The sequence below is a fragment of the Leuresthes tenuis genome, unplaced genomic scaffold, assembly GCF_036924035.1.
Source record: "Leuresthes tenuis unplaced genomic scaffold, fLeuTen1.0.hap1 SCAF_6, whole genome shotgun sequence".
Taxonomy (NCBI): domain Eukaryota; kingdom Metazoa; phylum Chordata; class Actinopteri; order Atheriniformes; family Atherinopsidae; genus Leuresthes; species Leuresthes tenuis.
Genome location: NW_027325360.1, coordinates 15860611 through 15888566, shown reverse-complemented (window position 1 = coordinate 15888566; position 27956 = coordinate 15860611). Strand labels below are relative to the sequence as shown.

The 27956-nt window shown below is 40.9% G+C and overlaps 1 protein-coding gene across 4 annotated transcripts; it reads right to left on the bottom strand.

The window, feature by feature from the left end:
• Positions 1-31: 31 nt before the first annotated feature.
• Positions 32-27956, bottom strand: nipbla (NIPBL cohesin loading factor a). 4 transcript variants are annotated; one of them, XM_072387821.1, is made up of 49 exons: positions 27574-27956; positions 26018-26092; positions 24668-24817; positions 24240-24405; positions 23077-23177; positions 22846-22948; positions 22481-22644; positions 20791-20939; positions 20361-20451; positions 19915-20136; positions 19474-19731; positions 18623-19374; positions 17034-17247; positions 16724-16900; positions 16371-16544; positions 15988-16149; positions 15799-15902; positions 15614-15700; positions 15202-15433; positions 14096-14247; positions 13915-13995; positions 13606-13706; positions 13250-13379; positions 13053-13135; positions 12457-12589; positions 12089-12232; positions 10541-10627; positions 10021-10241; positions 9738-9840; positions 9475-9573; positions 9173-9319; positions 8133-8267; positions 7890-7988; positions 7740-7793; positions 7542-7650; positions 7259-7389; positions 6484-6624; positions 6301-6394; positions 5916-6070; positions 5643-5733; positions 4851-5024; positions 3880-4070; positions 3659-3766; positions 3105-3305; positions 2688-2834; positions 2188-2561; positions 1883-2057; positions 1426-1623; positions 32-1307 (listed from the first exon to the last, which is right to left on the bottom strand). In XM_072387821.1, exons 3-49 carry the CDS (start codon positions 24729-24731, stop codon positions 945-947), a joined length of 7641 nt encoding a protein of 2546 aa, XP_072243922.1. In that variant the 5' UTR covers positions 24732-24817; positions 26018-26092; positions 27574-27956; the 3' UTR covers positions 32-944. The 4 variants fall into 4 exon arrangements, with proteins under 4 accessions (XP_072243922.1, XP_072243925.1, XP_072243924.1 ...); XM_072387824.1 differs by having other exon boundaries at positions 19199-19374; XM_072387823.1 differs by having other exon boundaries at positions 26018-26089.

The window sequence follows — 27956 nt, the reverse complement described above, 5'->3', positions numbered from 1 at the left end:
GACGTTCAGATTAACACTTTGAGCAGACAAGTGACAAAGAGAAGTAGAAAATTTATTGCAGTATTTGTTCCACCAAAAGGGTATGAATCCCTTTTCCTCTTATTACTAGGGTGACCTAATACAACAAAATCTACATTTACAAAATATCCTCCTGCAATAGGCCACATATACTGCATGCGTAGTTCGAAATAGAATAAATTATATTCAGAGGACTCTGCCATTGTACAGCATGGACAAATAAACGTGAACAAAAATAAAAATTCCTTTTTTTTTTTTCTTCTTTTTTTTTTCTTTTTTTTCCCAAAATCTAAAAGCTAAAAGGAAAAAAACCATCAGGGTGCTAGTAGTATAATAAACTCCAAAAACACTTTAATAAGAACATCAAAAAGACTAATTTCCAACATTCACTTAAGGTTTTATTCTTTTTTTTACAGCTTTTTTGTATTCAGAGATATAAACATTTTAGTTTTTTGTTGTGTTAAACTATGATACAGTGGGAGTAGAAATGAGCGACTAGAATCTGCTGCACAACAGCGAAGGAGCTCCCACAACAATGTTGACAAAACATTTCCCTCCAGGTCTCTTCTGATAGCCTTTTAAGGGATAATTTGGGTGAATTATTCCTTTAATGCCTTCAGGATTCTATCCTCTGAACATGTACACAAACAAAACATGAGCAGTCCCTCTAATATAAGTCTTATGTTTTGTGTCATTTTTGCAAGAATAACTCATGTAAAAGTATGTAGTGTCAAATATTCTTGCCCTCTGTGTTCTCTTACAAAAATGAGGAAGGAGAAGGGCAGGGAAGGAATCCAGTGAAGTTTGGCTGTGTTGTTGAGGGTGGCAGGTTGAGGAGGAGGAGGAGCAGGGAAGAGAAGGATTTTTGATAAGTAGAAATGGAACAGGGGAACCAAAAAAACAAAAACAAAAAAAGAAAGGAGCCATTAGCTAGCCCCTCCTTCCCGCGCTGCATATAGTGAGCGTAAAGTCTGTACTACTTTGTTGCTCAGTTTTTGGTTGCTGGTCAAGGCAATCTTCTTGTAAATGATGTCCGACTCCTTAATAGTGTCCACCCAAGGCACCAGTTTGCGGCCATCACGTTTCTTGGCATCTACCCAGGGCCCCGAGTAGGAGCCTGCCATCCAGTTGATGGTGTATCCATTTGAGGTCTTTTGGAGGACTCGAGCTATTTGTGGTCGGTCTTTGTATTTTGGGCAGCAGAGGGCGATCACATCCATAGCATCCACCGTCTCACTCATACGCCCGGGATCCAAGGAGTCACCCGCTCGCCTTGACTTTCGAGAGGACTGCCGACAGGATGGGGGGGGACACAGCTTCAGATTTCCTCACATTTTAACCACATTTGTTCATATCTAAAATGAATTTACAACAACAAAAAAAGTATGTGAAGTGCATTCATCTCACCCCTGGGGTCCTGTCATCGCTATCACTATCGTCGTCGTCCGTCTCTGGTCCCGCCTGATTTCGCGGGCTGGGGCCCGACATGGGGCCAGAGCCTCCCAGGAGGGCGTTTATGGCTTTGTTTCTGATGCTGGCGCTGGCAGATGCTTCTCCCTCCTCATCCTCTTCATCTGGGTCCAGATGTTCCATCAGTACCTTGAACTGTGAGCGGTGAAAGACATTTAAAAAAAAATGAATAATCGAGTAACATTTACAGACATCTAGGAACCGAATGTGGCCGGTTTAGGTTTCCCTTGGAAACGTAATACTAAAAGGCAGCTATTAAAGAAGTTTTCTTTTTCTTTTTTACAGAAGTTAATGTAAGGAGCTGCAACGAGAACAAAAACAATATTGTCTGAAAGACTGAATAGCAATCGTTCATATTCACAAAACAAATGTGTAATGAAGCTTTATTACTTACATCAAGGTACTGTTTGACTATCCGCCTCTTCACATCTTCCGTCAGCGTGGCGTGAGCCATGTTGTTGGAGATGAAGTCGATGGTTTGTCGCGGGTGGAAGTGAATGTTGTTTTTTCTGTTTACTGCCTTATCGTACACTTTGGCTGATTCAGTTGGAGAGTATTTCTGAATTTTACTGTTGAAAGACAAAGCATTGTTTCCATTTACAGTGGTTATGGATTTCCCAACTTTACTGAATTCGTCAAATGAATGGTTTTACTCTTTTAAACAGATCCTGTGAAGAGGTTAAGCTCGGGAGATCCTACCTGTCAGAGAAACCGTAAAGGTTCTTCAGATGTTGTTTGAGAACAAGTAGAAGCAAGATGCCTTGAACAGCATTGGCAAAGTCCAAGAGTCCTGAGGGATTTTCTGGGAGAAGCCTCATTACTTTGTCGGCATCCTCAACATCCAAATCCTCCAGATCAGATTCAGACTCTGAGCTGGCAACAGCTTTTCTTGTCTTCTTTGGCCGTCGTACCACATCGCCATCATCATGATGATCATCATCGCTGTTGCCGTTTTCGTCCTCGTCGCCCCTGAGAGAATCACAGTTCATCTTGTCCTGCTCATCCTCGCCATCAGATGTGTTTTTCCACTCCTTTACCTTCTTCTCCTTACGCCTTGGCTCCTTTAGAAGGAGCTGCGCAGACCAAGCAAAAAGAAAAAGAAAAAAAACTCAAAGAAGGAAAATTCACACTTAACACTCATTACTGTACTGTTATCAGCCTGAACGGACCTTACAGAAGCAACTGCAATGTCATCCTACCTCTTTGAAGGTTTGCAACAAGTTGCTACCAGAAACAGAGAGCGTGATGTCTATGTGGTGCATGATGAAGAGAGGCTCCTCCTGGCTCTGGTACGGGAAACAGGCCAGATTGTCTGCGATAAACAGCAGCATGTTCACTTCCGTCTTCTGCAGAGAGACAGAAAAGGGAAGAGCGTGAGCGACAGTCAGCACCTAATAAAACTCAGACTTCAATGGAAACTTTTTAGAATTGAAGTGTTAGCACAAATAGTCAAAAATGCATTCGTTCCATGGTGTCAAAAATCAGTAGCACATTTTAAAAAAAACGACCGTACATTACTATTTCCACAGTGCAAGTTTAATTTTCACTTGACACGAAGTAGCTCATAGAAATAACACTTGACACTTCTGTGTAAAGATGAGTGCAGGTTGACTCACAGCGCTGTCATCAAAGAGGTTCAGCAATGAGATGAGAAAAGCCCTGCGATGCTGCCGGTTCCCTCGGATCATTGTATAGAGGTGGGAGCAGAGAGCTGAGTGGGTTTCGTCCTGTCTGAAGCCTCTTATTATGCTTTTACGAGAAGAAGCAATGGACTGCTGCAAGCTGTATGACATCTTCATCCCAGCAACTGCCTTCATCTATGATCATGTGCGATGAAAAAGAAATTATAATGACATATGATCACTTCCTGAGCGTTTAACATGCCCGTAATATTTTACTGAGACATAAACAAGTTCAGCAGATGTTTTTGGAATTTAAATTTTATCACAGTAAATACATTCAAATCTAATCAGTTGATGGGTCAGCTTGCATATTCTGTCACAGGTGCTTAGATGCAGCAAGATGACTGATCATCCCGAAACTTGTACGCCTTTTGGAGGAAAAGGGAATGAATTCCTTCCTGATTAACTAATGGACAAGCTTGTTGAAGCCGCTGAGTTTCAAGACAAGTTATTAGCTTTAAACCGACAATAAATGAGCACCAACTCACATGGATGAATCCTGTGTATTTCTTGTCAATCTCCACCAGCTGCTGATCAGATTTGTTCCTCATGCTGGGCTCTGGGTCTGTTCCCATTGCAATGAGGTAGGGGACACACTGCGAAGACAAGACAAGCAGCGTTGTTAGGTTGAATGGAAATAACAGTGGGATTAGACTACACAACAGGACATAAGGAATATTCAGAAAAGGTTTTGGGTCTCTCCTCTTACCTGTACAGGATGGATGAGACCCTGGTTGAGTGTGAGCGCTATGACGTTGAGAGCAAAGTGCCGTACACTGGACTGAGAGTGGAAGAACGCCTCCAACACCTGTTTTAGATAGAGCTGCATGATGGAGCTGCTCATCCCTGAAGAAATGTCTCCCATCTCCTTCAGATCCTCCTGCTTAGACAGCTTTTTCCCTACAAACAGGCACAGAAGGTGTTGGTTCTTCATATGTCGCAATATATTTATTCATATCGGGGTTATCTTCGATTCAAATTTAAATTGTATTTGTCACATTAAAAACATAACAAAAGACAGGGTTCTTTCATCTAAGGAACAGTTCCTCTCTCAGGCCAAAGCAGAGATATTGATCCATGCTTTTATCACCTGATGAGATTATTGCAATGCCCTTCTTTCACAAAAGACTATAAATCCATCACAGCTGCTGCAACAATCAGCTGCTTGTCTGCTGACGATTTATTTATTTATTACTTATTGAACACATCTATATTTTTGTACTATTAATGAATTTGTTTTAATATCTAACCCATGTGTTTTATACGGTCTTTTCCATATAGTCTTTTCTTATAGCATTTTTGTGAGTGGCTGCCCACCGCTCCAGTGTATGTCTCTATGAGTGTGTGACCCTGTGCGTGTGCATGTGCATGTGCATGTGGGTCAACAGGTGCCAACCTGGATGGGTTAAAAGCGTATGACAAAATAAATCTGATCTTGATCTTATCCATTATTGATATTTTAGTAGCTATGTAAAGCACTTTGTGTTGTCTTTTTTGTGCTTTAGAAAAACCCATTGATTTATATGCTTAAACATAACAAAATGTATTGTTAACAGACCAACTTGGACAGGCAAAAATCTACAGTCAGCAATCTATAAATCACCAGAAATAATAACAATAATGTGTACTATTAGTGGCTGTGAATCAAAAAGCTGTTGAAGCAACAACAGCTTCCCTTACATTCTCTGTCTGCTTCCTGCATTCGTGTGTCCTCTTCCTGAAGGTATGTCTGCAGGTTTTTGAGGATCTGGATTTTAAGGTTGATGGAAGAAGAGCTGTCGGCCAGGATGCCGTTGTACAACGACTTCACCTCGGGCATAAACATCTGGCTGGGATGCATGATCACAAGGAAACCTGAAGGAGGTAAACAACAATATATGACGTGAGAAAAGTAGACTATACAGACTACATCCATATCATTTCCATCTGTTAGAGCCTAAGAATGGGAACATGTCTGTGGGTCAGTGACTCAGCAGCACAACATCTCATCCTGTCAACCTCCTGAAAAGAGGTTAGGTTTTATCCTAAATAAATATGGTAAACTTTACATCTAACTAGAATTCCCAACTTTTTCTTGTATTTTCTTTTTCTTGTATGCCTTCAGTAGCAATTAAAGTTGCAACTTACAAAATGGTATTTTAGGGTGTCACCGTGACTTTGGTCATTAACCCTTTGATATCCTTCATTGTTGATCAATATCTAAAAACCTTCAGTACAAATTGACAACGGGGCCAAATTTTCTATCTATTCCTTCCAAATATTCTCTAAAATAGGATGAATGCTGGGGACCCAATGACTTTGACGTGATCGCCAAATTGAAGTAAGTTTCTACTTCACTCCAACAGAAACTGCCTCAAATCATCTCTGAGAAACTGTGCCCACAAAAATGAGACAGATGGACAAATCATTAACAAAATGCTGGCAGCCATGGGCACTGTGGCCAGTAAGAACAGATAAAAACAGTCGTCTTACCTAAGCCAATGATGGCTTTGGTCTTGACCTCCTCGTCTTCATGCTTGGTGAAATATAGCAGCAGCTCAAGGACCTTCTCCTTGATAACAACCTGGAAACAATATAGAAAAAGGACTAATTGTGAGAATGCTGGGAGAATAAGGCTGCAGTGACTTATTCCTCAAAAATAGTTAAAAAGTTATTTCATTTCTTAGCCCAAAACTTTGATAAATGGTCTTAAAGCTTTTTGTAGCTTTGTCCAGCTGACTGACAGATTTCAAATTTTCATTCTACCTTGTTGGTACCCTTGAATTCTTCCAGATCAAAGTCAAAGTGTCGGGCCAGGGCACCCACAGTGAAGAGCGACCGCAGCAGAAAAGGCTTGTTTGCTACCAACGTTGTGCTGTTAGGATCTTCCTGATGCTGAATCTTGAGCTTATTAAGTGCACCTGGGATAAAAAAAATATTAAATTAAAAAAAAAAAGAAAGTTTTTATAAGATGACAAATTTGATTGACCAGTCTTATTGCTTATTATAAAGTTGTTATGTGTCTTCTCTAAGACTTGAGTTCTTGGTCAAATACATAGAATATAGGAATGCACTAGTTAGCTAGCTGTTCCTCATCCTGATTAGGTTGGCAAATCAAAATCTGTATCAAGTTGGAAAGTGAAAATCCCACCATAGAATTTGTTGAAGCAAGCCCACACAAACTTGTAGTTGTGTGTGACTTTGTTTACAACTGCTCCGAGACAGCTCACACAGTGCTGGACCACCTGCAAAAAGGCAAGAAAACCATCAGAAGCAAGTAAATAAATAAATTGTATGAAATTAAAAACATTCCTAAAATGTCACCAACACGCACCGTCATTCCGTATTTGATGATCAGCTTCATGAGATCTTCTTCGATTGTGGCGAGGAACGTTTCACTGGGGTGCTCCATTAAGGGAACCACAAGCTCCAAGATCTTTGCCACATTACAGATGACCATGAAGTCATTGGCAGTCTGCACAGGAAACAATATATTAATCTAAGGGTTACTGCTGGAGAAACTCAGTCAGATCAGGCACCAAGAACGGCTATAGGGGATGATGTTAGACCTTTAGTTACTACTGTTAGCACAAAAGTCAGTCCAACACAGACTTGGACATAAAGCTGTGGAATCTGAGAAGGAAATACATGCCCCTTTTCCACCAAAGTGCTTCCAGTGCTGGTCTGGAGCCAGAATCATACTCAGAGACAGTTATTTCTGCTTTGACCACCAAACTTCTGGTTTTGCTGGTGCTGCACAGTGGCATTACAGTGAGACAGGAGCCTCAGGTGAGATTATGGAAACCTGAGCTTTAACATGGACGTTAAGTCAATATCACATCATCGCTTTTCAGGGAACGCTGATCAGATTCAAACATAGGGAGGTTCAAAAGATTAATAGGATGAGACGTTTAAAGTTATGCAATGACACGGCTCTGTGGTGGGTCCCTCTTTGTGGAACACCAAAGTACACCTTTGAAGGCTCAAACGGCTTTAATCCTGTATATCATTCCCTTAACTGTTAACCCCTGGACTTAAATATACCAATGAGACAGCAAAAACAGATGAGGAGGAAAATAAAACAGCACAACTGAGTGAACGCAACTTACGTTACACTTTGTGGTCAGGTAGGGCTGCATGGTCATGGCATGTTTGACCATGAGCTGGGCTCTGATCTTGCTGAACAAGTACAAGGTGGTAATACACGCCACGAGCCGCGTTGAGTTCACCCCCTTGTTTTCTACAGAAAACAAAAGAGAAAATCAAAACACATAGAAGTTCTAATTCCATCAAATTTAAAAGAAAAAAGTGAGTCAAGTAGCTTAAAGTGAGTCAGTAGCTTAAAAGAAACTCAGAGGCTGGGTAATGATGCCAAACAGAACATATTCTTACCAGCGAGAGACTCCTCATATTTAAGGATGTGTTCAACCAGATTATCGACCAGCTGAACACAGGCCTTTTTGGCTGGCTTATATGATGCGTCCTCTTCAGATTTGAGAAGCTACATGAGAAAAGAAAATGTTTGTTTTGTGAGACTTTAAACAACAACAAAAAAAAAAAACATATTTGCAACAAAAACCAAGGACTTACGTTTTGAAGAAGCTGTTCAAACCAGTCATAGCCAGTGTCCCGACATGCTGCGACCTGAAGCAGAGACCAGACACGTACATCATCAATACATGGTGAAGTTTAGTGTAAAAACAGCACAAAAGGTTCATCAGAGATGGGCTTCTAACTTACAACATCAGTGATGTTGAGAATCTTTCTGGTCATCGTCTCTTTGTCATGCGCTGGAGTAGGAGTAAACCACAACTTCTGGAATGTCTCATTGACCAATTTCTGACAAGAAGAATGCATTTAATTTATTTTTTAAACAATCTTTCCAACTCCACGTTTCGTGGAAAAATGTTGCAATACAGGCAGATTTATTATAAAAACCACCTAAATGGGTCAAATCTATGAACAGACAAAGAAGATCCCTACCTTGATTCCTTCTTCGTCATTGACTCTGCGGATCATCTTCACACACATCTCGGTGATCTTACTGAAGGTTGGTTGCTCCAGACAAATGTCTCTGAGGATCTTAATCACCCGCTTTCTTACGCTGATACCAGTGTCCTGTGTATGAAAACAAGGCAATTGTTAGAGTTATGGCAGCAAAGTTTGTTAAAGCATTACATTAAAATATAAGGCTCTCCTTTTCATATCCAAAACGCAGACATGAGGTGAAGGAGCACTTGTTTGCCAACAGGTGGCAGCATCATACTGTAATGACAAGTGAACTTTGCATGAACCTCCTTCACATTTCCATGACAACAGACACAACAATGCCAATATGTTCACTTCCTAGATGCCATGTGCCAGGAATGAGTGAAGCTTATTTGTTTGACTGCATTTCAATGGAGGCAGCATCTATAGCCTAAGCTTGAATCAAAGGTCTGTGTAGGTATTTCAGTCTGAACTGTTGCTTTTAAACTGTCCTCCGAATTACTTCAATAATGCTGAGTTCTTCTCACTCAATCCTGCTAGCACTTCTCCATGAACTCAATTTCCACAATATTTTTTGTATTTTTACTTTAAATGGTTTTTCCAACTCCTTAAAATTTGAAACAAAAATAATAACAATAATACAATAAAAAAGCAACTTAAAACTCATTTTTATAGAAGCTTTCAATACGAGTCTCCCCTCAATGAAAAAAACAACAAAAAGCTTGTTGTGTTGGAGGCTCTGCATCGACGGCTATTGGAGTGAAACGGCTTGAAAACCAGTTCACAATCAAACAACATAGCAAGTGTGTTAGGTGCAAAGATACTTTAGTAAGTTGCAACTGTATTTGAAAAAAAAAAAAAAAACCCCAATCAATATCAATGAACTGCTGATGACTTGACTCCTTATGACTGCTGTGATACATTCAACAACTTCAGCATCACACAGGCACGCTGTTGTACGGTCAGGGAATGAACAGCACGCTCATTTGCATGCACACAACAAGCATTAACATCACTGCGAGTAGGCAACTTACCAGTATCCTCTCTATGAGCATATCATAGTACTGCTCAGTGAGTTGGGGTCTGCTGAGCACAAATTTGCCCAGAAGCTCAACAGCTGCCTCTCTCACACTTGTTGAATTGTCCATCAAACGACCGTGGACGCCTCGCTGCATGTCAGACTGCAGAAGGGGAGAGCAGCAGCAAATCAGTACAGAGAAGCACAAGAGAAGATTAAGAAGTTGGCTTATTTTTTTTCTTCTTGGATCTTGGATAGTGAATTTAACTGGATCATTTAGGACAAAAACTATCTTTGAAATCATAGATCCTGACATACCCTGGCCAGTATGCTGGGGTCGACAGCCACAACCTCAGACAGACATTTCATGGCTTTAGTCCTCACAGCGATGGCACTTTCCCCAAGTACTCGTAAGATCTATTAAAAAAAAGAAAGAAATAAACAATGATGAAAATACAACAGCCTATAAATAACCAATAGGCACTATTACTACCAGAAATATCCCATTTGAACAATAAATTGCTGAACTTTCTGACTCTTGCTGTTCACTTAAGGAAAAATAAAGACAATTCTTAGCTTACCTGTGTTAAATAAATATCAAAGCTCTGGGCGAACGGCCTCATAGAGGCCAAATAACGCACGATCAGACAGGAGTCTTCATAGTCCACAGTGTCAGAGTTCATTCTGGAGAAAAGGGCACAGTTGAAATTTAAAGTTTGACACAGGCACACAGCAGGCAGCGGTACTTCCACTGACACACGCCGATGGGGTGGAAATGAGACAAAAAGACAGAAAAATGCATGTCGTAAAGATCAGAAAAGTTTGTCATGACGCACAATGCGAAGACATCTAAACAATTCTTACTTCAGTGTGGTGAAATGAGATGGTGTGGTCTTGATTATGTTGCGCAGGAACTTCTTGCGCTTCTCTGCACGCTGCATAATTTCACCAGTAGTTTCCAACTCCTTTGCATGTTGTGGCCCATCCGATGAGTCCTCATCCTTTGGATTCTGGTTCCGCATTGACTTCTCAGCCTCGGTAGTAGCGTCACGGAACCACTGGGCGACGTAAAACTTTCTTGCAAACTAGAGGATAAACAATGTTTCGGTATCAGATTTAGCTGGTTGCCAATAAAATATTTTAATCTATAAGTGATTCTATGTTTTATATATATAAAACTTGTGTATGTTTTTCCAATCATCAATTTCACTAATATGAAACAGACAGATATCTGTTAAACAGTCTGAGCAGAATGAAGTATTATCTAACAGCCACAAACTTCAGAGGTTTTTCAGTGTTTGCTTGCATTAGTCATCGCCTACAGGAAGGTGTATCAGTGATTTCAGATATCTACACTGGCAGATTTAGTCTGATGTGAACCCACCACCAGCGAAGGATCCGTCTCAGCGTTCTCTTCCAGATAGTCCAGTAAAGCTTTCTGCAGCTGCTGGGTCTCATCGTTGCCTGTAGACTATAGAATCACAAATATTAATTACACATAAATCCATACGATGTAAAATCTTAAAATGGATTTAAAACATTTAAAAAAAAAAAAAAAAACCTTAACTTCAAGACATGTTGTGCTTGTCAATATAACCTATATTTGTCACCACATAAAACGACCACCAGTCAGCCAGAACATTAAACCACCTGCTTACTGCAGACTATTCCCCATAAAAACCAACAAAACGGGTCTGACCTATGGACTCCAAACCATATCTCTGGAGGTGTCCCAGTATAACAGGCACACAGATACCAGCCGCAGATCCTTTACTTCCTGTAAGTGGCATCCGGTAAAATTAACATGTTTTTCGAGGAAATCCTGCAGATGCTCACTCAGATAATCAGTGAAATTAGGAAGTCAAGTCCAGAAACATTCTGGCCTTATCACAGGGCTCATTATCCAGCTCAAAGACGCTGCCGCCATTAGACAATTCTTTAGCATTTAATAAACGCTTTGCTGTTTTTAACAAAAAATTATTCTTTATTTAATACAGCTGAATAAAACTGCTCTTATTCACATACTCGTCAAGCAGGCTCAACATGTCTTATAAGCCCAATAAGACTACATGTGAACTCAGAGTCATTAAGTTATTTCCAGGGTGTTGCTCTGCTTTAATAAAACCCTTGTTTTTTATAAGCCCAGCATCATCTGACAGAAATCACCATTCAAGACATCTGCCTGTTGAATGCAGCTATACAGACATACATGATCATCTCACAGAAAGAAAGTTAGAGGGGCAGAGTTACTTAAAACGCTTTCTAAAAGTCCACAGCATCACAGCGCTGACCATAATATCCTCCGGTTAGTAACTTGACTCTGCTGCCATGCGTGTATACGGGACAAGAACTAATTAAATAGCCCCGCTGAGCTGTACCCACAGATCAACGCAGCTGTGCATGTTGGATGTTTGGGTTTGGCGGTACATGTTAACCTCATATCTACATGAATTGCAAGATCTCATTTTCCTAGCAGGACAGTGCCTACAGAATCACAATCTCTGCCAGTTAGCACTCTTCACAGACTGCATCCTGCTGCCACTGCTTCCTCAGGTGCATCATCCACTCATACAAACACTCACATTGATCAAACTCACGTAAAATAAAGCATGATCAAAGTTTTGGGAGTCTTGGGAGAGCACATGAACCTTCAGCTGGTTTGCAAGTGGTCCTTTACTCAATCACTTTTGGTAAATTTAAACCACAGAATAATAAGAACACGTAATACAGACTTTCTGTCCCAGAGATATTCTGATCTGATCATCTATCATTACAATGTGGTCCTTCTTTAAAGACTCAGGAAGGGAATGTTTAAATCAGTTTTTCTGCTTCAAACTCCAATCCTTGACATTCATACAGTGAATGATATTCAGTTCAACATGTTTTAATGTTGAGGCTGGCGGGTGTATGTGTGCAATGAAAACTTTTGTACCTGTTGTAGGATCCGATCAATTGATCTCTGGTCCATCTTGCTTGTGACAGCGTCCTTCCTTAGACGGGCAGCCACTGTGCCCAGGTAGTCTAAAGAGGCCACTCTCAGGGCCATCTCCGTTTGTTTATTACTGAACTGGTGTACCTGATTAGAGCAAAATTAGAGAGAAAGACAGACAGAAGGACCGTAAGAAAAGATGTCAGCAAGCTATGCATCTAAATAAATGAATAAAGATTCTTTTGTTACATTAATGGATAAATCTGTTGACCGTTGAGCCCAAGTATGACACACACACACACACATATATACACCACTTAACCACAAACAGTTACATTTCCAGTTTTAACAAAGAACTTAATGGCACTGACCAGCAGTCTACCAAGCAGACTGAGCAACAACTCCGCAGCCGGCCACTCTGGTTTGTTCACTGTTGAGAGCAGGTCTTGGACAAAGTTCTCAAATAATGGCCGATAATCTTCTTCTCCTTGCTTGCTGCCACACCTGTGAGAGGGCAAAGTGAAAGAGGAGGAAGTGGATAGTGTCAGTGTCAAAAAAACAATGGGAAAGAATAAAAAGAGGGAATTGTGATAAGGTTCAAAGGATAAAACCCCACAAAATAAAACGGATAATTAAACCAGCTGAACAGGATGGCAGATTAAATTAACCAAACCCTATGAAGTTTGGTGGATGGCATTCTGTTATGTGTGAAATCTCACGCGTCTCATGAATGACAAGCACCACCAGCTGGTTAATGGTCTGGCTATTTCTATAACAATAGACGGTGACATAAATTGCACCAGTAATCCACACGCTCAGTAGCTATGTCTTTAAGGAAACTAAACATGGTTGGCGAATTACTCTGCACACTCAGAAAATTATACAGTTAAGCTGGCAAAACACATTTACCGTCGTCAAAAAGTTCATAAAGCATTTCCGTTCGTGTACAGGATGAAACAGTAATTACTTTTTGAGGAAGACTGAGAGGAAGTTCTGTGCTGTTCTCATTGCCGTCTCGTACGAGTTGGTTATCAAAACATCCTGATCCACCTAAAACAGAAAAGAGATTCTTAAAAAAAAGTGCTCTAAACGTGGCGTTTACATTCGTGAAACAATTATACCTGCACATGTGTGACGGTTCTTTGTTAAAGTGCATCCTCTTACCTTGGATTCATACTCATCAAAAACATCCTTGTCATTGGGGAGATGGACCACACACTGGATCAGCTGCAGCACCAGAGCAGTTACCATCTGGATGTACATGGGCTCTCCATCCTGGTCTGAGCTGTTCAGCCTGAGGCACAAGAGATCAGAATAATGGTTCAATTGCAATTATGGGTGATTTTTAGGATAATAACGGACTTGGGTTTCAGAAAACATTGTTATTCTGGGACATCTTCACATTTGAAGGTAAAATAAATCATCCACAAAAATGCTTCCAATAACCAGGCATCAAAATGGGTGTATTGTCTTTGTAACAGTGGCCATAAATCATCATGGACAGACACTAAATCCGTTACCTGAAATTCCTGAGAGAGCGTTTGCTGGTGGGCAGTCTGGCTAAAGAGGTAAAGATCTCCTCCAAGATCAGCTGCCGATGCTTCTCATAGCGTGAGAACACCTGAAGAGACAGGAAATAATCTTTAATCACTCCCTTCACTTTTGTAAAGCTGTCAAAACACTAAGAATATTTAAAAAAAAATCGATAAATAAGCCAGAGGGAGAAATGCAACAATAAAAATTAATATGTATTATTTCAGTGACCCGACCGAATGGATCCCCAGCATCATCTTTAGATAAATAAAGACTTTCTGTACACCAAGACTCACCGCTGTAACTAGTTTAATGGCACACAGCTGCAGCTCACTGACGTTCTCCACAAAAAATGGAGTGATTCCCATGGAAGAAACCTGAAAATGGAAGGTCAAACGAGTAATCGCCTGGTTAGCAAAGCACTTTCCGAGACGGGAGAATTAAGAGCAACGTTGTCTGGAAATGTTGAGTTTTTACCTGGAGGATGGTTGTGTCTGTGAGAAGTTGAATCTCCAGGAGCTCAGAAATGTTGCTGACAATGTCACACACTTTGTTGTACAACATGACAATGACACGTTGCTTGTGTGTGGAGCATTTAGCACGCTTTGCCTTGGAGCTCAACAGACCACCTAGACAAACACGAGTAGCCCAGTTAAAAAAAAAAAAAGAAAAAGAAAAAAGGATGTTCTTTGATCGTGAACAAACAGTTGCACACTTTTGTCAAAGCAAGTGTTAATATATACGAAAAACAAAAGAAGTCAACTCAAATTTTAAATTCTGTCAAACAGCTTTTGCTTTACAGGGACCTCCTCGTATACAACACCAAAATCACTAACAGGTGAAGTGACTAAGCCCCCTATGGCAAAGACTCCCTGATGGCCGTAGCTTCACCCTGCCAGACAACTGGCCCCATGATACCACAAGGATCACTTGAGGAAAACAACAACAAGCCCATGGCATTGGTCCAGCCTCTTAATACTCCATATCCCAGTGTGATCATGCATAAACGGAATGTACTGAAACACGTCCCAGCCCTCAACCCAAGGGTTTCGAACGCATCGAGTGCCAATGTTCGAGTGCCATACACTACAAAACACTATTTGAGATCTCAGGTCCATGCCAGACTGGTCAAAATAGTTTTGGAGCCATTAGGAGGCACCTAAGAAGGCAGGTCATTTTAATACCACAGCTTATCATCGTATCAAACCAGCCAACAGTTCTCTAAAGACATTTCTTACAAATAATTTCATGCAGGTCTACAATTAACTTAACACCAAAACCTTCAAAAAAAAAAAAAAAATTCTAAATCAGAGAACTGTGAAGACTCATTCAGATACTTTAAGTTTAATTCATTTCAGGCACAGTTTGTAATATGTGCACTAATGTTTACTTCCACCTAAGACGAGGCCACCGGGTCAGAAAAGAAGAGAATTCATCATGAATTTTTTCATTCTAACTTCTCTCTCGTGTAGTTTCCCTGTTAAATACTAGAAGCTATCAGTTTAGTTTCATTTGGATCACAACAGTAAGACGGAGGTTTATTTAAAAAAAAAAATCCAACAAAGTTACACTAGAATGCTCACCTCCATGTGGGTCCACCCTGTAGACAGGATCATACTGTGGGTACAGTGTGTTCTGAAGGTGGAACTTTGTGTACTGAAGCACTCGCTCGATGACATCTTCTATGTAGACAGCCTTCGGCATATGCAACGAGGTCATGATGTTAAGAGCTGTCAGACAGGCGTCTGCAGACTTTGTGACTCTCTCCATTATCAAGTCTCTCCAAAGTCTTTCCTCATCTTCAGCGTCATGGTCCTGAGGTTAGAAAGGAAAGGAATGTGACTGCTCTTTGGATTAAAAAAAACAAACAAACAAAAAAGGTTTACAGTAATTTTCACCAAGAAATCTGAAGCCCTTTCGTAATTTCTGCTATTACTGTCCAAAAGCATGCTGCAGAGAATAATAAAAACAGAGGAAGTGGGAGAAGAAACCTACGTGGTTCATCAGTGTGGTGAGCTTGGATCCATCCTGGATGTTCTTTTCTAGGATGTTCAGGAGCTTCACCAACTTGTCTGATGGAATCTACAAGAGCAGAAACGTTTATTAGCCTCACGTCTGATAGAACGTCACACTTCCACAACAATCCACGGAGCGTTTTCACAGCAAAACATATACCGTACCCTGCTGGAGATGCCCATGGCCTTAATTTTGGCAGACTCGCTGCCCAGCTCATTTAACTGGTGTTTACCAAGCAGCAATTCCTGAGGTATCTCGTCATCGTCTGCTGCTCGAAAACACAAAAGAAAACATTAGAGAACATGTTTAAGGACAAAGTTTGTCGTTTAAAGCTGGTAAGCACTGATATTAACCCATGGTAGTGAAATCCACATCCTCCAGATTTTCCAGGATGTTGTCAATGCTTGCTAAGAATCTCTTGAATGTGGATGAGTCCATAAGCTCTTCTTGGGTCAGCTTGGGTTCATATGCTTTCCGTTTCTTCTGCTTCTCCTTCATCTTCATTTTTCTGGCAACTGAAACAAATTTTTTTATTTATTTTCAGATGTGAATATCCTCTTTAGGTTGCCAGTTTTAAAGATTTCAATTTGTTAAATCAAGCTGGTATTGACTGACATTTTGATTGATTTCCTTTAATGCATTTCTGTGAATAAACACAACTACTCTCTGATCTAATGCACCAGAGAGATGTGAAAAACCAAACACTATGCTCAAAAACATGACTTTAAATACATACTTTCACTCATGCTGGGTGGTGGCGAATCTTCCTCAGAGGAGTCACGGTAGCGGCTCCCCGAGCCTCGCCGGCTGTCTCGTTGCCCACTTTTCCGGTGATCGCCCGACCCGCGTCGCTCTCTTTCTTCAAAGTCCCAAGATCTATCTTTGTCCCGTCGGTGTCGCTTCCTTGCAGCTGGAGAAATGGAGCAAAGAAATTAGATCCTAAAGCTGATCGAGCTGACATACAACAGTAAACTGGTCCACTGTCACTTATGAATCAGCTAACTTCCATATAATGTCTTTCATTTCAAATGATAATTTTTCAAAAGAAAATTTGTCAACAAAAACTGACAAATTAGTTAATTTACTTACACTCTCCGTTTGCGTCAAAGTCATCATCTGAGCTGACCTCAGCATATTTGGGCCTCTCGTTTACAGTGCTTCGTTTCCTCTTGTTCATCTTCACCCTTTCACACAGGGGCATGGTTGACTCAATCTCTGCCAGCAACTCTGGGGGCAGCTCTTTCAGAACTGCTGGGTCCATGCCACCTGAACATTCAACAGTAATAATACAAGCTATTTTGAAAAAAAATAAATGCATCAATGTCTGTGTAGTGTACAACAATAAGACGTGAAAAAGTTGAGCAAAATTGCCTGCAGTTCCACATACTCGTGTTCTTACTTTTGCCAGGCTTTCCTGACGAGAACCTGTTCTTTCCAGACTTGCTGTGCCGAATGATCCTCTGGATCTGGTCCACCGAGAGCTTTTTTAGGACCACGACAGGCTTGGGCCGCTTTTCAAAATCCTTCACCAAACCCAGCCTCTCTAGCTTGACCTTAGGCTGACCCCACATTTGACCCTCAGTTGACCCACTGCTATCCTTGTCACGATTGATCTGTAAGAAAGAAAAAAAGAAGAAGAAGAAAAAAATAGACCACCGTTATGCCAAGTTCAAAAATCTATGAAATCCAACTTTTCGCAGAGCTTGAGAGAAATTATCTGAATTTTGTTAACAGAACAGAAAATAAAGACACTAAAATACCAAACGATTATTGAAACTAACATGAGATTAGTGATTTTGATGTTAGTTCCCACTGACCACAGAGCAAAGACAAAGATATATTCCACTGTTCTTCCAATAATGTCCCATCTTTAGTTAAAGGGCCAACAATGAATGCATAGAACACGTCTCCTGCGCCTAAAGGTGATCGACTAAAAATGCATACAAAACACACAAAGCTTACATGAACACTGAGAAGATGCCCATCTCTGGAAACCAACAATCATTCTGTATGCCGATTACTAATGCAAAGCTTGGTCCACGTTAACCAGTTTTTTAATGTGATGTTCCAGTGACATGTCTGAGAAACTTCATCTGCAAAATTCGAAAAATACTCCTCAATCCAATAAATTCAATAATAATTCAAACCAAGCGCACGCTAAGGTTTCAGTGTCTCACTCTCTACCTATAACAGAAAAGCCATAACAAGAAGAATCGTTGCTGGAGACAACATTCTATCTGCATTTTACCTTTCCTAATGTATGACTGTAGCATCAACAGCAACAACCGCTAACTTCCAAGACTCTCCCCTAAAGGACTCCCCCCCTCGTTTATTCAGGATGATGTCACCATTGTCATGACTAATAATTCCACTCAAACTACATGTAGGACTTCTGAGAACAGCAGCGTTTACCCCAACTATCTGTTCAGGTTAACTGTGCTGGTGATTGAGCACCCATTATAACTTTACCATCACCTGTTGGACAGTGTCATCTTGTTTGACTGAATATTGCAATATATTTTGTTATATTTATCTCTTCTTTGAACTGACATGGAAGTGGCTGAGGGTGTCACTGAACACTGCTGACAACAGATGAGGCATTTAACTTCAAGAAGAAATTTTGTTGTTTTCAATCCAGAAGATTTCAGAAATTATTTACCCACAGTGGAAGATTTCTTTGAAACATTTGCTTCTGTTTGCACACCGACTACTTATAATAATAGCAACAATAATAAAATCAAAACAAATCAACTAAAATTCTACTTTTTTTTAACAGATGATTAAGTGTGAGTTAATGTGTTAATAGAATTTGAAGACCAATACCAGGAATTAAGAAAAAAACAACAACAACAAAAAAACGTAAGTTTTAAAATGGGGAAAACAAAAACAAGAGTGAGCACGGGAGTGATTGGTTTGGTGAGATTGCAGGCAGTGACAGCTGAATGATTGGTAGGTGGGTGGATATTTGGTTTGGGCAGCCCAGATCACCTTAGGGATCTGGAAGTTCTTCAGTGCTCCGCTATGCCCTCCCAGGAGCTGAGCAGGGAAAGAATCGGGAATTTTAGGACCAGCAGCGGATGAGGCCGGTTTGGAACCATCTTGCCTACTGCTGCTCCGACCAGGCTCTCCAGTGGAAGAAGCCCGGAAGCCAGACCTATCTCGATCACTTCGAGAGCGAGAGTCAGGAGACCGCCTATCTCGACTGCCAGTCTCACTCCGATGCCTCCTATCCCTGTCAGATTCGCGGTCCCTGTCTCGTCCGTGCTCCCCTCGATTTGATGATTTTGGCATCTCTCCGTGTCTGTCTGAGGACTTCTCATCATGTCGGTGCTTTGACGACTCCCGACCATCTCTCCTGCTGTCATGTTTATCCACCCTGTTCTTGATTACTTCCGGTCTTCCATCTGGTTTCAACCGCAGAGCTGTGTCAGAACCCTCCATGGCAGCTGGCCCACTAGCTGGTTCTTCAGGCCAGCGCTGGGCCTCAAGGGCTGGAATAGGAGCAGCCAGACAGGGGTCGAGCTGGCCATCAGCTCGGCCTGCTTGTTGGAGGTCGATGCTCACCATGAGGGGAGGGCGGCTGGCACCATTGCCAGCTGCAGTGGCCTCTTGTGGCGTCAGTTTGCCTGCATTGCCCCCTCCTGTTGATCCACTGCCTGGGGCCCCTGTGGGACCACCTGGTCCGCATGCACCTGGCTCCAAGGGGAAAGAGTCCTGTTTTCTCTTCTTCAGGGGCTTGTCTATAGAAAGAGAGGCATGGAAACAATATTTAATGCTCAACTCTGTGTGTGTCTTAACTTTTTAAGAGCTACTTTAATCAATTAGCATGTACAACATACCCTTATCTTGCACCTCCTTGGAACACCTTTCACTAGCCGCCTCTCTTTCTAACCTCTCAATTTCAGCAAGAGCATCGAGCTCCGCCTCGCCATAAGGGGAACTGGGAGGCTGAAGAACACCAGCACCACCTGCTTGCTGCGAGACGTGTTGCGGTTGCAGTCGGGCTGCTAGATTTTGCTGGAGAACGGGAACGTGTTGAAAGCCCAGCTCTGCCTCAATATTGTCCGAGTTCTGATCCATGCCCGGCACAACATCACCTGAGACACAAACCAAAAAACATTTTTTTTGTGTGTGTTTTTTGTTACAAATACAATTCCATGCAGCATACTTCTAGTTAGTGTTGCAAAACGATAAAATAGCTGTAAAACTGACCAACAATAAATAAATACACATAAACAAATGACTAACCCAGCTAAAAATGAACCAACTCAGAATCGTACCTGGGGGATCAGATTCATTTGACTTGACCCTGGACAGCTTGAGGGTGAGCTTCGTAGAGTCCTTGTTTGGTGAACTAACAATGTCATACATGTCTTTCTCCTCCTTCACTGTAGGGGCTTTCTTCCTTTGCTGGAGTTGCAGCTTCTGGTCAGGTCCTCCATCCCTTGGCGAGGGTGCATAAGGAGGCGGTGACTGGAGAATCAGCGGTGGGCGAGAACCCGCTACGAGGCAGCAACACCAACAAGAGAAGATCAAAGTTATGAGGGAAAAAAAGGATCACGGTAATGACCAGTGGCACTGCTACTGAGTTAATAGTCTTAAACTATTCAGATGGTGTATATTCTAATTATTATTATTCACAAGCAGCTTCTCCCTTAATTAAAAAAAAAAAAAGGTTAGGTGAGGTGTATGCACTGTAGTGCCTCTTTGACTTCCGTGTCCTTACGTATGGGTGTTCCCTCACTCGATGCTGGAGAGCAGCCGGACTGTGGAGACCTCAGAGGGAAAGACGGATTCCTCATGGTGGAGTCCCCCTCCTAAACAATACAGAAGTCAATCACAATGGCTTAAAAAACACTTTTTAAAAAAAACTTTCAACCTTTGTTTCTTTTGTTTTAACACAACGACTGAGTTTAAAAAAAAAAATAATGAAACTGCAAACATCAGAAAATGCATCTCTTAAGTCTTTAAATGATGAGCTTATAAACATAATAAAACACAAATGTCTTTTTCACTGCAGTGTCTAAATGTTGCAGTGTCAGACCCCCTTCAGCTTATATGAAATACCTGTGGAAAAACTGCTTTTGTGTTCCACACATTTGGCTTTGATTAGGTAGCAAACGCATTGTGTTTTTGCTACACCTTGTCAGTCATACCTCATTGTCCAGCCGTGGCACAATATTCAGGTAGTCCTCGGTACCGTGTCTGTCTGAGTGATGGTTGGGAGCGTTGGCCATCTGCCCCGATACTTTGCCCTCGTGGATATTTCGTATCCCACCAGGAACCATCGGGCTTGACACAGACACTAAAAAAAATAAATAAATAAAAAAACAAAAAAAAAAAACAAAGACATTCCTTTAAAAACAAATAATCTACCGGTAAACTGACATCAACAACAATGATTTTGGCAAGAAAAGAAAAAAAAAAAAGATACATACACTTTTATCTTCTCTGCTTATTAAATTTAGTAAAGTGTTAATTCCTCGAACATTCACATGAACCAGGATGTTACTGGAAATGTGTTCAGTTTTTAATGTTGAATTTGCCACAGCTCTTCCAAAAGCTCAACATAAGCTCAGTGAGACCCTGTCAAAATGTATGACGACCGTTATTAGTTCAAACACTACACTAAAGAGATGCCAATACATGCAACTCACTGGTGGTATAAATAATAACATATCATCCTATCAATTGAAAAATTGTTTCAGAAAAAAAAACCAAAAAAAAAAACCAACCTGTTCCTATCACTGCTCATCTACTTTAACATGAAAGCGAAAGTGTAATTTAATACACCAGATCAGGATCCCTAAATGCAAAGTATAATAATCTCAACTAATCCTATTTAAACGCAAGAGCCACAAACTTTGAAGTTTCCATTTCTTACTCTAAAAGTGTTTCGAATGCCCAAGGATTGCCAATTTTGAGTTACGCATCAGGGTTCCTCCAAACAATTTATTGTTATGTCCAACTGTTAAAACATTTGAGAACTTCCAACTTAAACTTTTGAATCAAACTGGGCAAACAAAAACAGAATCCTGAATCTGTTGACTTGAGGCAACCGCTCTCTGTGAACCGAAGGAGAGGTTAGTTTCTCATTAATAGTGGTTCACAACCAACCAGAAATCTGTCCACAAAAATCATAGCAGCTTGCTGAAGACTGAACAGCACCAGCAAAGAGAGCTCCTCTGATAGATAAAGTCAGAAAGGTGGTTTTGTAACATAGTCTGACATCAAAGGTTTAAATGCTCATTCCAGTACGAGTAATAGCCTCTTTCAGGGTTAACCCACTGCTGTCCCTACTTGTAACTCACACATCCCTCACAGAGGAGAATCAGCAGAGTGGCGACGGAAACAACGCTTCAGATGGAAAGTTCTGTGTTGCCTGCTCGATGTGTGTGAGCACAAAACAAGGCAGGACAATTTTGCTTCTGTTACTCCTTTCCTTATACAGACACGCATCAACCTCGGCCCACTTCTGTATTTTCGCACATGACACGATGCACAACGAAGGTGCATCAGTCACAGCGAGTCACAAGGCTAATGTTTAACCGGCTAACCTGTCCAGAGATGCTATCTGTCAAGGGCACACTTCTGCAGATGGAGGAACCTTCACAAAATAATACACACTAAACAAGGTCTAAAATATGCGCACACCTTTCAGAGTGGCTTTGAAATATGGCAAAATCGAAAGGATTAAAACATACTTTAATTCCCTGATAATAAGCACAGTCAAGTTTAAACTCAGATGCACACACACACACATGTAAGAATGCACTGATGTGCATTTCAGGGCTCCTTTCCCTTCATCTGAAAACATGATCACCACACTCACACACACAGTCTAACCTTGTTGTATTTGTTGGTGTTGATTGTAGCTAGGTGGTTGCTGGTGGGGATACTGCTGTATGTAACCAGGAGCAGGGCTCTGGGGAGTGTAGGGGCTTGGTACTGGACTGCTCTGTTGGCCCATGTACCGGCTACTAGAACCAGTCTGCGGCGCCACAAATCGGCTGGATGAGGTATTAAAGAGAAAAGGGCAGCAGAGGATAAGCAAGCAAAAAAAAAAAAAAAAAGGGAAATTGTATCAACGCAAGTTAAATTAATACGATTATTCAAATTCAAACATCTTTATTCGACAACTGGTCCAACAATTACAATACTTTGAAAGTTCTTCTACATTACAGTCAGTTCAATCTTTGAAAGGAACCCACCTTGATGGATTGGGAGAAATTGCCGCTGGCTGGAAGTTTGCAGACTGGGCAGGGCTATGCATGGAGTTGATCTTGAACGGCGGTACCATTGGCTGCTGCATAACTGTTTAGAAAAATACATATGTAATTAATGTGAAAATCTACACGTAACTTGTCTTCATGATTTCATTGTTTTATAACCATCAACCACATAAATAAGAAAACATAATAAGGTTGGACATGTCTCCATACTTTTCTCCCTGAAGATGCCAGGGTTCCTGGCCAGCATGGTCTGCAGCAACAGTGGTGCGTCTCCTTCTGGCTCATCGCTACCCAGGTTGTCCTTCAGCTCTCTGAAAACACACACACAAAAAGATGCGTGGGCACACTATAAAACAGTTAAACAGATAAGTGGGTAAAACAAACAGCATTGAAAAATGTTAAAGCATAAATGTAGACGGGCTCAATAAGAAAATAAAGAAAAACTATGACAGCTACTGTAACCTGACACTCAGATTTAATGGTATACCTTTTACTACAAAGAGAGAGAAGTAAAAGGTAAATACATTTTTGATCGTATAAATTCTTCGTCATTTAAGGGCACTCAGTGTACTTCATCAGAAGCCCCAGCTCAGACTAATGCAATCCACCAAAGTTCTGCCATAAATTATAGATTTCCAAGGCAACATAGACATGTTCAGCGTCTCTAATATGTTTAGTCCTCACGCTTTTAGAACAATACCATCCTGTACACTGCAACCATAACAATTCAAATAAATACTACAAATTTCTGGAAAATCTTAACTTTCTGTCAACAAAACCTGTATATGTAATATTACTGTCACTGCTGTAGGACAAACAGACTACATTCCCCGTGGATTCAGTCATTAAATGTCTTTTTTTATTATTACACATCAACTAAATTAGCCATTGAGGAAAGCAATAGCTTTTAATTCTAGAATCAATCTAGTATCAGTCCTTCTTGTCTCATTAAGAATATATATTTTTTTAGTATTGTAATTGGTGATATTCTTGCCACCTTTATTTCAAAGTCTCATTGAGATCAAAGATTTCTTTTAAAAGATCGCCGTGGCCAGGACCGCAGCAACAACACGGCATTCGATACAAGTTAACAATTCTACTAAGTTTTCTTAAAAACACGAGTGAAATAACAATGTCCTTATAAACAATTTAAAAAAAAAAAAACAAGATAAATATTACAATCAATGATGCTGCATGTTCACAACTACTCTGTGACATCTATTCCGTGACTAGAAAGTTTTACTGCTCAGTTTTAAAGCCAACTTTTGTCTCAAACTTCAGGCTGCACAACCTTTCCATACTCATATTAAACCTGTCACTCTGTTCATCAAGACACAATTCCGCCAAATGGATGCATTAATTCATACACTCACATGTGCTCTGTGGAGACCTGGTTGAGGCCATGAGCTAGCTGGGAGGCCAGATTCTCATCTTGACAACCCAGTAGACATGTAACTTCCTCTGCAATCCTCCCATTGAATAAGAGGCTCTTAGTGGTGGTGGCAGGTAGAGGGGAGGGAAGGGGTAGCTGGTTCAACACTAAGATGAGAAAAGAGTTTTTGAAAGAACAGATTAAGATTGGTAACAAAACAAAAGCGGGACAGAGAAAGATTGAGGAGAAAAAGGTGCAGCATTAGAGGATATTGTGTTGTAGGAAAGTAGAGAAGTACGTAGGCAGATAGTACAAACAGCATGAAATCAAAACTGACTATTTATATTTGTTCAAATAAAATATTTCTGCTTTGCATGTCATACTCCGGAAGACTGGAGCTTAAACTGTGACAGTATGTTTGACACTCACAGTCTGTGAGGCTAGCGATCCCAGCAAGAGTGGTGATGGGAACATGAGGCATATCCCCATTCATGCTGAAGGTGAGGGTGGGGGAGTGTGTTAATACACGGGTAGATCAGGGGGTCAATGGACGACACCCGTCCTCACATCTCCTGGCACCTTGGAGAGAACATAGAGAGAGGAGGTTAAAAACAAAATCTGCGATTTTTATCGGAATGCATCAAGTTCTAAAAGTTGTAAAGAAAGATGCATAACAAGAAACCTCTGCTGTAGATTCAAGATCCAAGAGTTGTATTTGTATTATGTATGTATGCATGTATACAGTTTGTATAACAGCAGCATCATCTGCACACAGCATATGCAGACACAAAATGTGATGTTTCTCACTACATAACTGAACAAGATCTCACTCTATGCAACAACATATCAAGTATGATGCTGATCTTTAAGCGGGGATACATCAGAGGACTTTGCATTCAGTAAAAAATATGGCGTTAAGAAGATATCTTACTCAAGAAATATGTACATTCCGTTCAGAGCCGAAGGTTAAAAAACAAGCTACAATACATTTCTGCATCTCAATAACACTTTGGCTCTCTACAGGTGTGTGTTTGTATCACTCCTTTAACTTTGTAGAGTCAGTTCAAGTTTCACTCCGTGAGGGGTATTATGATTAATTCAAACAGAATGACAGACTAAACAACTCCCCCCTGATATATAGACGATGTGAAAATATATTAAGGTGTACCTGTATATAAAATATATTACAAAACAGATGTAAATAATGAATAAACAGATGCAATAGCATAACCCTAGCTTTCAAAGGATTGGCCTAGTAGGTTTAACAAAAGAAATGTGCTTAAACTCAAGTTAAACTACTAGTGACGAAAGTTCCTGAATGACCGCACAATACCTGTCACATGTACTCTGTACATGTACATATATTATAGTAACACAAGAATAAACTTTGACTACCTATGTGTGCCTACACTAAAGATGTTAAACTTCATTAATTTCAGGTTATAAACCCCAAAGACCACATCCTACTATAATCCATATGCACGAGTTAGGGCCCTTCGTTACAGTTGTCCTAAACCCATTTGTGTGTTAGATGCCATTGACCTCTCAGGATGCAGAAGGTGAAACAAAAGCAGGTGTGACATTTTCAGAATATCTAAGCATTCCTCACAGACCCTCGTGTTGTCTACATCATTCTTCACGAATCAACATTCAGATTCATATATATGTGGAAAGAAATGTACAGATAATCACATGCACCACAGTCAAACCCCACTAACAATAAACGGTGTCATATCAGGGCAATTTCAGTGACATAGCTAACTCAAACTGTAATAATACCTTTCAGAAGAATTCTGTGTAGTCTCTGGTGGACTCAATGACATTTCAGAAAAAAACTCCTACACCTTCAATCTGCTGGAAAAGAAAAAAAAACGACTCTGCATTACACTGTGCAGCATAAAACTACATTTCATTCTCATTTCGGACAATGAAATGCATAAAAAGCGAACACAACACTAACTAACACCGAACAAAATAATGACAGAGTCAAACATGCCATTCTCGTTTGCCGTTATTCTTCCTGCTACACAAGCTTCAATCAGGGAAAGCAAAAGCGTGCAGCGCAACTTCAAAGAAAAGGACACAGATTTATTTAAAAGAAAAGAAAATAAAAAAAGCAACTTCTGCATTTTATAGGAGCCATGTAAACACAATGCTGCTACCTAATCAGAACTAAGAGCAAGCGACCACTGAGCCCAAACACTTGGGGGTGGAAGTGAAACGTATTCTGCACGATCTAACTGTTACGGAGAATCAACAGATGGATCGGGTAAACAGTATATTAGCAAGCGGTAACGTTAGCATGCTCAGCCTGTGTGGTTTTCCTCTGCACGCAGGGGCTTGGCTCTTGGCTGACAGCTGTGAGACTGACAGGCAGGAGGCAGCACAAAGGAACAGATGCACTGTGATGGTGGCGGCAGTAGCGGGGGCTGCATCCTCCAGGAGCAAACTGCTACTGTGTGCAATTTGCAAACTGAGTAGCTGGAAACCAAACTAACGCCAATAATATGTCCACCAATCTCAAGCAGTAAAGTAACTATAGCTGATGCAAAGTAGGTTGTTCTCAGTCAAAACATTTCCAAACAGGCTCAAAACCAAAACTTGAACTAGCCCTGCCAAAGAATCTAGTTAACCAAAAAAACAACGCAAAATGTCAAATGTCATAGACTATTTATAATCCTAACGTGCAGTTGACATTACAATCAATTACAACGTTTTATCTTCGCCGAATTTGCAAAGCTGAAGCTAACCACAAGCGAAAAAAACATCACCGCTATACTGCTGAGAAGTTGTTTACCGCTTGGACCCTTTGAGCTAACCGCGAAGCTACTGTTGAGCTAAAAAAATACTATCGATAGCAACCCAACATTTGCTAACAACAATAGTTGTGTTTTAAAAGCTAGCTAGTTATGCTAACTAGCTGTAATAGTTATTAGTTAGCTCCTGTCGCTGTTCCTCGTTCAAATAATGGGAATCAAAAAAATAATACAAGGAAGCGCTAGTCGGGGTTGATAAATGTTAGCCAATTTCCACTGGGCTCGGAAAAAAGGTGATGGGTTTGAAAGTGCATGTACAGGCAACGGCACGGATTGCAATTCCGTGGCAACGGCCCAATCCTCGGGCTCGACAAATGACATCCAGTTGAGGCCGTGCGCCTCGGTAGAGCGAAAACACACCTAGCTAGCTTGGCAGGCTAATTCGCTAGCTTCCGTTACCTCCCGGTCAACGGTTAACGACGCCGTTGGTGGTCTTGCAGCAGAGCATTTATAAACGTTATTCATAATAACTGCATTTTTTAAATAAAAAATTTAAAACACATATGTGATTATATTTACCTTCGGATGTTGCGTCCAAAGGGAGGAGAATGTTTCAGCTTGGTTTGTGTCCGTATCTCTAGCTCCCCCTTTCTTCTCTCTTGCAGCTCCTCCAGAAGGAACTCGACTGGCTCGCCAGCTAGCTGATGAGCTAGCTTGGTAGCTATCAACAATAATCCGGGTCGGACTGATTCGTTCTTCTTCCGTCACTCAAGGGTGAATGTTTCAACGTAAATTCATGGGGAAACATTCGTCTTTCGGAGTTTTAGTCGGTCTATACCGACATAAACAATGTTTTGAGCCAATTTCGGCAGTAAATGAGAAATATGACGGTTGTTGCGATCATCAAGAGGCTCTCCTCTCGTAGAACAAAATGCCGACCGGAAGTTCTGTCGTCTGACTGA

Bases quoted from the DNA above. Each gene is read 5' to 3' on its own strand.
- nipbla (XM_072387821.1), bottom strand. From the start codon at position 24,731: ATGAATGGGGATATGCCTCATGTTCCCATCACCACTCTTGCTGGGATC. The intron at 7,989-8,132 runs GTAGGGATCTTC...TCTTCTTGTCAG, and splicing joins ATGACGAAGAAGGAATCAAG to AAATTGGTCAATGAGACATT. The intron at 1,308-1,425 runs GTGAGATGAATG...TCCTGTCGGCAG, and splicing joins GCGATGACAGGACCCCAGGG to TCCTCTCGAAAGTCAAGGCG.